We start from the raw sequence: 12,420 nt of genomic DNA, 5'->3' as shown, positions 1-12,420 counted from the left end.
GTTTGGTAGGTCTTGTATCTTGTTCCCTCTTTAGTTCGGAATTCGTCAATCATCTCCCTGCGACTGCGCTCAATGTAGTCTGGTCTTTGCATGATCTCAGATAGATATCAGTTTATAACTTGGTTCTCCTTTCTTGTTAACTCGAAAGCATAGTATAAAGGGTCATCAAGCATGCCATGATGCTGCTTTACCTTGTTCAAAAAACTGGCTTGCTTTTCTCTCACTAGGGCTTGCACTGAAGGTAGTCCTGCCTCCAACAGACAGAGCACGTTAGGTGTAGTTGACCTCACCCCTAATAGGGGTTTCACCCCAGTCATATAGAGAGACTCAACAGACTTCAGGGAAACCTTAAACCAAGCCTCACACCCATACAAAATTGCTGATGAAAATGCTGCCTCAAAAAAGATAATTCATTTATTTAAGTGTTTTGTTTTCTCTTTTATATGCAGATCCATAGAGGTTCGAGCATTTCCATCAGCAGTAAAGATGGCTCTCAGATATGAATAACTGTCACCATGCCTCACTATAAATGATTCAAGTGGAATAGGCTGTCTGTCTTCATCCGATCCCAAAATAACCATAAACTTTGTTTTATCTCCATTAACAAGCATGCCATATTCATCACAATATTCTTCTAAACATTTCAATTTTTCAATCAGCCTTTCTCTTGAGGTCGCCAGTATAACGGTATCATCCATCAGCATTAAAACATGAAGCCACCTCAAAAATCCATCTTCTCCACATTGTTGTTTAATTTTTCTAATAAGCAAACATCACAAACAAAAAACAGGATGTGGGAGATCCTTGCCTCACCCCAACAGAAGATGTTATCATAGTGGAGCCCAAAATACTTGTTGTCACACTGTACATTGACATCAGAGCCTTTGTGCTCCACTGTCCACTGGCAGGTTAACTTCTATCACAGCGGTGCCTGGATAGTGTGATGTGTGTGGTTGTGCTGCTGCCGTGGTCCTGCCAGATGCCTCCTGCTGCTGCTGTTATCATTAGTCATACTTCTACTGTTATTATACACATATGATTATTGTCACATATGTACACTATCAGATATTAATATATACTTTCAACATATTGTACCACAACAGCCAGAATTATAATTATAATATTATTACTTTCATTAATGTTGTTGTAAGCTACTGTCATTACCGTCTGTCCTGCATCTCTCTCTGTCTCTCTCTCTCTCTCTCTCTCTCTCTCTGTCTCTGTCTCTCTTTCTGTCTCATTGTGACATATGGATTACTGTTAATTTATCATGTTGATCTGTTCTGTACGACATCTATTGCAGGTCTGTCCATCCTGGAAGAGGGATCCCTCCTCAGTTGCCCTTCCTGAGGTTTTTACTGTTTTTTTTCCCCCGTTAAAGGGTTTTTTTTGGGGAGTTTTTCCTTATCCGCTGTGAGGGTCCAAAAGACAGAGGGACGTCGGAATCTTCTTTCTTACACAATATTCTATTAAAAGCCGAAGTGTCTCAATATGTTCAACACAGCTCCTTTTTGGTTGGGCGCCAGCCTGCTCATCATTATATACAATCTATGGTTTGTATACCTGTGATACTAGTGGCAGCTAGGCAGCTGCAAGGGGGTCTGATGAAAATGGCAAACAATAATGAGGAAAGTGGCCATCCCTGTGTATTGCTTCGGTGCAGTTTGAGGCGTTGAAATGTGTAATCAATGGTTTTAACAGATGCAGACAGTAAATTGTGCAGAGTTTTTATCCAGTGACTGACCGACTCTGCAAAAACACATTTTTTGAGGCAAACTGTAATTTGTGATATTGGGCTTTATAAATAAAATTGATTGATTGATTGATTATAGTAAGTCCACACCCCAGGCTCTTTAAAATTCTAAACAATTTTCCTCTTGGGACCCTGTCATAAACTTTAGAAAAGTCTATAAAAGCAATGTAAAGTTTAATCTTCTTTCTTACACAATATTCTATTAAAAGCCCAAGTGTCACAATATGTTCAATACAGCTCCTTTCTGGTTGGGCGCCAGCCTGCTCTCGGAATGGCTTATACCAGGCCATTAGTCTATTATTCGGTACATAATCATATAACTTTGCTATGCTATTGATCACCCCTATAAGGTTACCTTTCTTTCTTTCTTTTTTTTTTAAAGATATTTTTAGGGCCTTTTTTGCCTTTAATTGATAGGATAGTAAAGTGTGAGGGGGGGAGAGACATGCAGCAAAGGGCCACAGGCTGGAGTCGAACCCTGGACGCTGCAGCAACGGCCTTATACATAGGGCACCTGCTTTACCACTAAGCCACCAACATGACCAGTTTAGCACAGGTCCAGCTAATTGGATAATCCATCACAAAGACAATATTCATAAATGTGCATAAAAAATATTACCCATTCCCCGGCAGAAGTTTGAACACACCTGGGCTTACTACATCAGGGCCCGCCCCTTTTCCTGACTTTAGCTGGTGGTCAATTACATACTGAACTTCCTCTACTTTGATAGGGTCATCTAATAGTGGCATGTTAACATCAGTCCTCCATATGCAGCGGACTTTCTCTCTCACCAGGAGGGGGATTCAACAGCCTCTCTATATGTGTTTGGAAGTCCATCCGGCGTCTGTTTAAGAGGAGTTACAGAAAACTCCCCTTTCCAATCAATAGCCCGCCATAACATCTTAGCATCACCACATTCTAATATACGCTGCCACCGGGGTGAGAGTGCTACCTGGTTTTCAGGCAGACTATGTGGCAGAGATCTGCGGCTGGCTAGTTTGCTCTAGGCAGCACAGTTATACAAAGATTCTGTTAACCACACAGCCATATAATCAAGATGGCGCCCCCAGTGCGGACGCCTGTTACAGCAGCTCCTGCTCACCGCTGAGCTTTTTTCAATTTCTATTTCATTTAACTTTCTTATTTGGAGTTTTTTTTTCAGTTAGCTAGCTAGCACTGTTCTGTTTTGTTATGGAGGCGAAGACCGCTCTCTTTATAGCGGTCTTTCTCCAATTTCGCTATGGATACGATCATGTGCGGCGATCCGGCGCCCAGCCGTGCCTCCATTGTTTACACCCAGGACCAGCTGTTAGCGCTGCGTCACACTGCGGTGCGGCCCGAGCAGAGGCACAACATTCCCGGCGAGCTGCTGAGAAGGAGACGGGGATGTCGCGCCGGAGTGCAGTGCCGACAACAGACTTGGAGGAGACGGTACAAACCCATCCTCCCGTCCGTCGTTACGGGGAACGTAAGATCGTTCCCCAACAAGATGGACGAGCTGTCAGCGCTGACTCGCCATCAGAGGGAGTACCGGCAGAGCAGCGTGCTGGTGTTTACCGAGACATGGCTGAACGCGGAAGTACCGGACACAATTGCAGCGCTGGACGGATTTCAGCTCATCAGATACGACAGGACAGCGGGCAGCGGTAAGAGGAAAGGAGGAGGGCTGGCTGTGTTTGTGAATGATAGATGGTGTAACTCTGGGCACATCACTATTAAGGAACAGCATTGCTGCAGGGACATTGAGCTGCTGGCTGTTGGCATGAGACCATATTATCTACCCAGGGAGTTTTCTCATGTCATTATGGTAGCAGTGTATGTCCCCCCAAGTCTGCTTGTGACATTCTGTGACATTCTGTTACAAGTAGGCTGCAAACACAGCACCCTCAGGCCCTCCTTCTGATCTCTGGGGACTTCAACCACGCCTGTCCATCCACCACCCTGCCCACCTTCACCCAGTATGTTTCCTGCCACACCAGAGACAATAAAACACTGGATTTATTTTATGCCAACACCAAGGAGGCATACCACTCATCCCCCCTACCCCCCCTGGGAAGAGCTGATCACAACCTGGTTCATCTTCTGCCTGTTTACAAACCTCTGGTGCAGAGGGAACCAGCAACCACCCGCACTGTGAAAAGATGGTCTGAGGAGGCCGAGGAGGCCCTGAAAGACTGCTTCGAGGCCACTGTGTGGGAGGTACTCAGCGATTGCCATGGGGAGGACATTGACAGTATGACATCATGCATTACGGACTACATAAACTTCTGTGTGGAAAGCACCGTACCCACCAGGACTGTATGCTGCTTCTCCAACACCAAACCCTGGATTACTCCAGAGCTAAAAGCTCTCCTGAAGGAGAAGCGGAGAGCTTTTAACTCTGGAAATAAGGAGGAGCTGAAGGCTGTGCAGAAGGAGCTACGGAGAAACATCAGGCAGGGAAAGGAAGGATACAAAAAGAAGATGGAGGAACAGCTGCAGCAGAGTGACGTCAGCGGAGTCTGGAGAGGTCTGAAAACCATCTCAGGACACAAACAACCAGACTACCAGGCCAGAGGCGACCAGCAGTGGGTGAATGATCTGAATCTATTCTTCAATAGATTTGATCAGCCTGCCCCTCCCCTGGCCCAGACATCACGGCTGCAACCCCCCTCATCCTCACCTTCACCTCCCCCCCCACCTACACACCTGGCACACTGCTTCGACACCTCCCCCACCCCCGCTCCCCCGGACATCTCACCAGCCCCCACCCCTCCCCCCACCTCATCACCTCCACCCTCCAGCACACAGCCCCCCTGCTCCAGCTTGTCCTTCACTACCTGTCAGGTGAGAGATCAGCTGAGGAGGATAAAGACGAGGAAGGCTGCGGGTCCAGATGGCATCAGCTCCAGGCTCCTGAAGACCTGCGCAGACCAACTGTGGATAGTTGAAACCATCTTCAACCTGAGCCTGAGGCTGGGAAGAGTACCACAGCTGTAGAAGACATCCTGCGTGGTACCTGTGCCCAAGACTCCGCACCCCAAGGACTTCAGCAGCTTCAGACTGGTGGCATTAACATCACACTTCATGAAGACTCTGGAGCGCCTGGTCCTGTCTCGTCTCCGCCCCGCAGTAGGCCCTTCAATGGACCCGCTGCAGTTTGCTTACCAGCCTGGCATTGGGGTGGATGACGCCGTCATCTTCCTCCTGCGTAGAGCTCTTTCCCACCTGGAGAAGCCTGGAAGCTCTGTGAAAATCATGTTCTTTGATTTCTCCAGCGCTTTCAACACCATACAGCCTGCACTTCTGAGGGACAAACTGGAGCACATAGGGGTGGCTAATCACCTCACATCCTGGATCCTGGACTACCTCACGAACCGGCCGCAGTATGTCAGGACCCAGGATTGTGTATCGGACTTGGTTGTCTGCAGTACAGGGGCCCTGCAGGGGACAGTGCTGGCACCGTTCCTCTTCACCCTCTACACTGCAAACTTTTCATACCACACCCCCACCTGTCATCTGCAGAAGTTCTCTGAAGACTCTGCCATAGTCGGCCTCATCACAGATGGGGACGACAGGGAGTACAGAGAACTGAACCAGGACTTTGTGGACTGGTGCCTGAGGAACCACCTTCAGGTCAACGCGGGGAAAACCAAAGAGCTGATGGTGGATTTCCGCAGGCGCAGACTCCTCCCCCCAACACCGGTGAACATCCAGGGAAAGGACATTGAGATGGTGACATCTTATAAGTACCTGGGTGTTCATCTTAACAATAAACTGGACTGGACTAATCACGTAACAGCACTATACAGGCAAGGCCAAAGCAGACTCTACCTGCTGAGGCGGCTCAGGTCTTTTGGAGTGCAGGGGGCGCTCCTGAAGACCTTCTTTGACACTGTGGTGGCATCAGCCATCTTCTATGGAGTAGTCTGCTGGGGCAGCAGCGTCTCGGCTGCAGATAGGAAGAGACTGGACAAGCTGATCAAGAAGGTCAGCTCTGTCCTGGGATGCTCTCTGGACTCTGTAGGTGGTGGGAGAAAGGAGGATGACAGCCAAGCTGTCATCTCTGAGGACTAATGACTCCCATCCTCTGCAGGAGGAGATAAAAGCTCTGGAGAGCTCCTTCAGCGATAGACTGATTCACCCAAAGTGTGTGAAGGAACGCTATCGCAGGTCCTTCCTGCCTGCTGTTGTCAGGCTACATAACCAGCACTGCTCACAGTAGACTGCACCATGGACACTTTATTGACACTATGGACACTTTATGGACACCACAGCAGTCTGCTGTTTTTGCACATACAATCACTTGCACCTTATACACTGGCCATTTTCATTCACTGCTGCTCCTTATTATCCACTTCCCATTATTATTTTTATTGTACTCGTACTCGTACTCGTCGTCCTCCGCTTATCCGGGTCCGGGTCGCGGGGGCAGCAGCCTCAGCAAAGAAGCCCAGACAGTCCTCTCCCCAGCCACTTCCGTCAGCTCTTCCGCGGGAACCCCGAGGCGTTCCCAGGCCAGCCGGGTGATGTAGTCCCTCCAGCGTGTTCTGGTGCGGCCCCGAGGTCTCCTCCCGGTTGGACATGCCCGAAACACCTCCCAAGGGAGGCGGCCAGAAGGCATCCTTACCAGATGCCCAAACCACCTCAACTGGCTCCTGTCGATGTGGAGGAGCAGTGGCTCTACTCCGAGTCCCTCCCGGATGACCCTATCTCTACGGCTGAGCCCAGCCACCCTGCGGAGAAAACTCATTTCGGCTGCTTGTACTCGCGATCTCATTCTTTCGGTCACTACCCAGAGCTCGTGACCATAGGTGAGGGTTGGAACGTAGATATTGAGAGCTTCGCTTTCTGGATAAGTTCCCTCTTCACCACAACGGACCGGTTAAGCGCCTGCACCACTGCTGACGCCGCCCCAATCCGCCTGTCAATCTCCCGCTCCATCCTACCCTCACTCGTGAACAAGATCCCGAGATACTTAAACTCATCCATCTGAGGAAGGACATCCCCCCGACCTGGAGTGGGCAATCCACCCTTTTCCGGCTGAGGACCATGGCCTCAGACTTGGAGGTGCAGATTCTCATCCCAGCCGCTTCACACTCGGCTGCGAACCGCCCCAGCGAGAGCTGGAGGTCACTGTTCCATGGAGCTAGGAGGACCACGTCATCCGCAAAAAGCAGGGACGAGATCCTCCCGTCACCGAACCTGACACCCTCCACCACTCGGCTGCGCCTAGAAATTCTGTCCATAAAAGTTATGAACAGAACCGGTGACAAAGGGCAGCCCTGGCGGAGTCCAACCCTCACCGGGAACAGGTCCGACTTACTGCCAGCCACGCGAACCAGACTCATGCTCCTTCGGTACAGGGACTGGATGGCCCTTAGCAAGGGGCCTCCAACCCCATACTCCCGGAGCACCCCCCACAGGATGCCCCTGGGGACACGGTCGTAAGCCTTCTCCAAATCCACAAAACACATGTGGACTGGTTGGGCAAACTCCCATGCCCCCTCCAGCACCCTGGCGAGGGTAAAGAGCTGGTCCACGGTTCCACGTCCGGGACGAAAACCACATTGCTCCTCCTCAATCTGAGGTTCAACTATCTATTGTTCACTATTGTTATTATTATTTATCGCCGTCTCTTGCATTTTTGTACTTATTTGCATGCCTAGTTATTTAAGTTTTTAAGTTTAAATTTGAAATCTTTAATCTGACTCTTTCCTCTTGACTGCTGTAACACTGGAATTTCTCAATTATAGGATCAATAAAGGTGTATCTTATTTTATCTTATATCATCTAGATTCTGGTCAAAGCTAAGGACAGGGATTTCTAGTAGACTTATGTTGTGGGCAAACTGGTCTGCATTAATTTTTGTGAGGGGTATTTGTTTCCTGCACAGGTTTACTTTAGCACAACTCGTACCAGAATGCACACATAGGTCCTGAGCACGCTGTTACAGAACCTTTGCATTTATCACACAAGTTCTATAGACAAAGGTGCGTGATCAGATGGCATGTCCAAATTTTGGTTCACTTCAAAGTTTTCAACACAACTAATATACGTAGCACTGATTAAGCAGTAATCCACTTCAGAAAGCCATTTTTATCTCTTGCAATAAGTTAGACAACTAGGGAAGGAGTTAGACATTGTATGTAAATTACCAATAAATTATTATCTTTACAAATTTGACTAATATTTTTCCCATTAGTGTTTACAGTTTCATCAGCAGGCTTGTAGTACATGTTAGTTCTACCTTCAAGCAGCTCATTCACCTTGTTTCCACATCTAGTGTTCATATCACCAACCACCACATAACCCATGGTGTTATCCTGAGTTCTGGCCTGGATTTCTGCAAAGCTTACATTAGAGAAAAAAGGTGAATCAGATGGTAGAATATATACTTTACCTAACCTTATACCTGGAACACTCTGCAGTTGAAACCAGATTTGCTCCTCAGCTGATGTATTAATTACAGTGATGTCATTTTAAATATTTTGCTTAAACAGAGCCACAACACCTCCTCTCTGGCTATTTTGATTTTTTGCTACTACAGGTATGAAACCAGGAATCTGCACCACCTAGCTTTTTTAATCTCCAACAGCACCACCATGTCATGATCTTTTAACCACTGCATCACATTTATGCTTTCCAATTTATTCCTCAACCCACTGACGTTCCAAAACCCAAACCTTACATGCTTTGACCCGGTAGCTGAAAAGGTGACACAAATTTGCAAATCACCTCACCATCTTTTGTTACAGCATGCTTTTGTAGTCCACTCTGATTGTACACTGAACATTTGCAGGAGCTGCCCTTTCAAATTTTGCATGGTCATGCAGCCTCTTCCATTCCCTACGAAGAGCAGGGTGTTGGTCTTTCTTTATATAGACTTTTCTGCGACCATCCTTGGCTGAGTTCTTCAGTTTCCTGGCATTTTCCAACACAGTCTTTGCCTCTGATATGGTATTTGTAACCACCAACAGTGGGCGAGGTGGTGAATTTTCATCCCTTGGTTTCCCGAGCCTCATGACTTTAGCTGGCACCACACCAGGGCATTGAATCTCCACCAATATGTCTTCAACAACAGCTGCATCCTTTTCCCAGTGTTTCTCTCCTCTATTCTCTGCCACTCCTGTAAAGATGAGTTTTCTCTCCCTATCTTTGCTTTCCAAATGTTCAAGTGCACGTTGCTGATGGGCTACAGCTGTCTTCACCATGCCATATTGCTCAGTCACAGTAGCCATTTGAGGCTTTGGGCTCTAGTTTTTGCAAGTTTGGCACACCGTGCGCACTGGCGCAGCTACTCCTCTTTCCACCTCCGTCCCTCCTACCTGCGCAAGTTGGAAAGAGGGAGGAGAGAAGGCGTGGAGTGGGTTTTACACACATCACACCAATCAAATGAGCCCCTCTCCTCGCCCTTAAATGCGCTGCGCAAAAGCGTAATGAGAGTTTACTCAATTCGCCATGGCAGAAGAGAGCAGCAGCGTCAGATGGCCAAACTTCTCCCAGGAGGAAACTGATGTTTTGGTCCGGGAGGTCCAAGCTCGCAGTGTCCGAATATACGGAACTGCGAGCAGACCTCCACGGGCTGATGATGCAAAGGTAGCCTGGGAGGAGGTCACCACAATTGTAAATCAATGTTGCATTTCTCTCGTGCGCGCGTGCACTCTCTCTTTCTCTCTCACAGTCTCACTCTGTTTCTTTTCTTTTGACTTTTCTAAGATGACAGATGCTGAATATATACTCCCTATCTGATGCTGTGGCTGTTTGTGGTTGGCTGAGAGGGATGTGAACTTATTTTTGCAGCTGTGTTAATCAAATCACGTTGGGTTTCCATTACGCGTGCCAAACGGTGCCAATCCCCTTTGATCTGACATCAGATGTGACGGGACAGTCGATGTAGAGATATATTTATGTGTCGATTGCAGATAGTTGCATTGAATAGTGGTTTTTGGGTATTTATTGCATTATTAATGTGCCTGATATTCTGGAAACCTGCCTGTGAGGTTTTGGCAACATGTGCGCACTGTCCGCCGGTCAGCCAAACTTTGGCTTACACCAGCTGCGCTCCGTCTGCGCTGACAGTAGACGTGGTTTCAGCTGGCAAGCTTTTAGCGCACCTTCGGCGAAGCCTTTTGGCACGAAACTGTCACTGTACCAAGCTGGATCTGTCGACACCTCCCCCTGCTGCGCCGCCACACCCATCTCAGCGCACCTCGGTCTGCCAAACTACCAAACTGAGCGCGCCTTGGGTTGCACTGCTCGAAACTAGCTCTGTGCAGGGTTCGCCACCCTGCGCCACGCCGGGAAACTAGTGCCCCTTATGTTCTTACTTTCTGCACGTACTTCAGCAAGTTGCTGCTTGAGAATTTCATTCTGAGCTTTGAGGTCTTGAACTTCTTTGCCAAAGGCATCTTGCCTCGTTTTAAGCTCTTGCATCTCCAGTAAGGCCTGCTTCAGCATTGCTACACATTCCTCTTCTCTGTCTTGGAGGACATTCAGCAGATCCGAAGCCTTTACTAACTCAGTCCTCAGTCTGTCTTTTGTCCACGTATGAGCGATGTCAGCACTTGTCAATCTTTCTTCTCTTGTTGACATCTTGTCCAAAATAATCCAACTTGGTAAATAATATCTCCACAAAACTGTTATATAAACTCAGTTCAGCACTGGATGGCAAGCTGTAGAGCGACTATTTAACAGATTGGAGGTCTGGCTCAAGGAGCTCAAGGAGCAGCAGGCGGTATGGTGTCGGCCAACTTGTCCGATCTCAAGCTCCTACAAGCTCCTACTCATCTGCCGACAAAAGTCCACATCATTGAAGTTCACCAGCAAATGAGTGGGTTGCGGGCGCTCACAATATGGGTCAAAGCCAAACACCGTTCATCTGTACACACTGCCCACAGCGCAATGACACAGAGCTGGTTAAATATAGGCAATGTTTCCCTTTCACAAAAGTGGTCAGTTTACATATACATTAAATTGGGGGGGAAAAGCTGTTCTATTGATGTGACACTTAGTGTATTATTTCTGGTTCTTCTTTAAACCAATGTCTGTGGAGCATTTCAGATGACAATGCTGCATAACTGCATCACAAAAATTAGAAATTACTTGATTAGTCTAGATTTGAAGATTTAGACCTGAAAGCTGGCTTTGAATATCTGGTCAGATTGTTTACTATGTTTTTTACTCTGACTGATTCTTTGATCACATCCTCCCCGATTTAAATCACCATTTTGCCAATTTTAGACTGTATTATACAAATGTCTTGCAAGGCTGCTTGTGTAAAGACAGCATTTAACTCTTGGCTTCTTTTGTTAAATTATGAGGGATTTCTAGAGTGTGTTCAGATCGACATTAACACTGTTAAAAAAAGGCAGCCTCCTCATGTGTTTCAATAAAAACACAGCTGTGGCTATACTAACAGAGAGGGCTAAGGCAAAAGAAAACAAACAAAAAAATGTCGTCAGCAAAAAGTTGAATCTAATCGTTTGCCACAACACAATGCAAAGTTATTGGTAAGGCACTCTGTTGGCCAATCAGGTACGGGTAAGCATATATTCCTGGTTACCCTGTGGCATGAATGGGATAATGCTACTGCTTTCATTGCAGTCCTTGAGACGGAGGATGAAATTATTGTCATTGTCTTAAATGTCCATAGTAATAAAATCCTTCCTCCAACTATTATAAATCTCTGGCAGTGTTATGTCATAGATAAGTGTTAAAACTCAAAGATTTCTTACTAAAACTAGCCTTCCTTGATCGTATTTCATCAGTTTAGCAGAATCTGATGCAACACGTTTTTCTCTCATGCCTTCATGGTGGACAGAGAATCCATAAAAGGTGAACATTCTTCATGAATTGAAGTAATCAGGGTCCACATTTAACAACAACAAAACTATACCAAAACATCACTTAACAAACTCTCACACAGCTCCTGCAGTATGATCAAAGTCTCTTTAATCCAGTCATATGCTCAGTACATTACAGACATACGCATTTTTGCTAATATGTTAAAATATAAAACACTTCTGCCTATGGTGGCATGCCTTGAGCCTGGGCCAGGCACACTACTCATCAGTGTGTGACTAGCCCAGGTTGTTTGTACTGACATGTTTTAAATCCTAACATTTTAGCAAGAGTGCATGTGTTTAGTAAGTACTGAGCACAAGACTGGACAAATGGAACTTGGATTATACTGTCGGAGCTGCGTAAGAGTTTGTAAACTGATGTTTTCATTATGTTTTTATGTTTTCCATTAAACAATTAATCAATAGAAAAAAATAATTGTCAGATTAATTGATAATGAAAATAATTGGTAGTTGCAGCCATACCAACACAGGGCCACAGCTCCCTGACAAGAGTCAAGACATGCTCATTTGTCTCCATAATGTTTACTGGGACTAGATAATAGCTGGGTAAAGACAGAAAAGCTGTATAGAGAATTTTATAATGCAGTGACACAGTCCTGATGAAACATCTGATGGCTTAAAATCATCATGAACTCTGTGGTATGTCTGTCAGAAAGGTTTTCAGCCCATCTAAGGAAGTGGATCAATGGATACTTACCAAACGCTCTGACATTGGTGTTTTGTCTAAGGCTGGTAGGTGTTGCTCCAAGGCCAGCACAATGCAGTTTGCTATAATGGTGGCCAGGATCATGTATTCAAATGGAGTGACAGTGTTAAGGAAA

General features: G+C 46.5%; 1 protein-coding gene and 1 pseudogene across 7 annotated transcripts in view; one reads left to right on the top strand and one right to left on the bottom strand.

Annotated features, from left to right (window-relative positions):
- The window catches only part of cacna1ba (calcium channel, voltage-dependent, N type, alpha 1B subunit, a), a 775,969-nt gene that overhangs the window by 757,815 nt on the left and 5,734 nt on the right, over positions 1 to 12,420 (bottom strand). For 6 of the 7 annotated variants that reach the window (XR_013492059.1, XM_078170991.1, XM_078170994.1 and 3 more), the window contains exon 1: positions 12,297 to 12,397. Coding sequence is in view for 6 of the 7 variants with exons in the window: in XM_078170991.1 (XP_078027117.1) it covers positions 12,297 to 12,389 (93 nt within the window). In the remaining variant the exon portion in view is untranslated. Of the gene's footprint in view, positions 1 to 12,296; positions 12,403 to 12,420 lie in introns of those variants that run through there. The other variant, XM_078170996.1, reaches the window with a different exon arrangement.
- On the top strand, positions 3,007 to 5,522 carry LOC144464331 (uncharacterized; annotated as a pseudogene).

This window comes from Epinephelus lanceolatus, chromosome 9 (assembly GCF_041903045.1).
Source record: "Epinephelus lanceolatus isolate andai-2023 chromosome 9, ASM4190304v1, whole genome shotgun sequence".
Classification (NCBI taxonomy): Eukaryota; Metazoa; Chordata; class Actinopteri; order Perciformes; family Serranidae; genus Epinephelus; species Epinephelus lanceolatus.
This window is presented reverse-complemented; position numbering and strand designations above follow the sequence as displayed.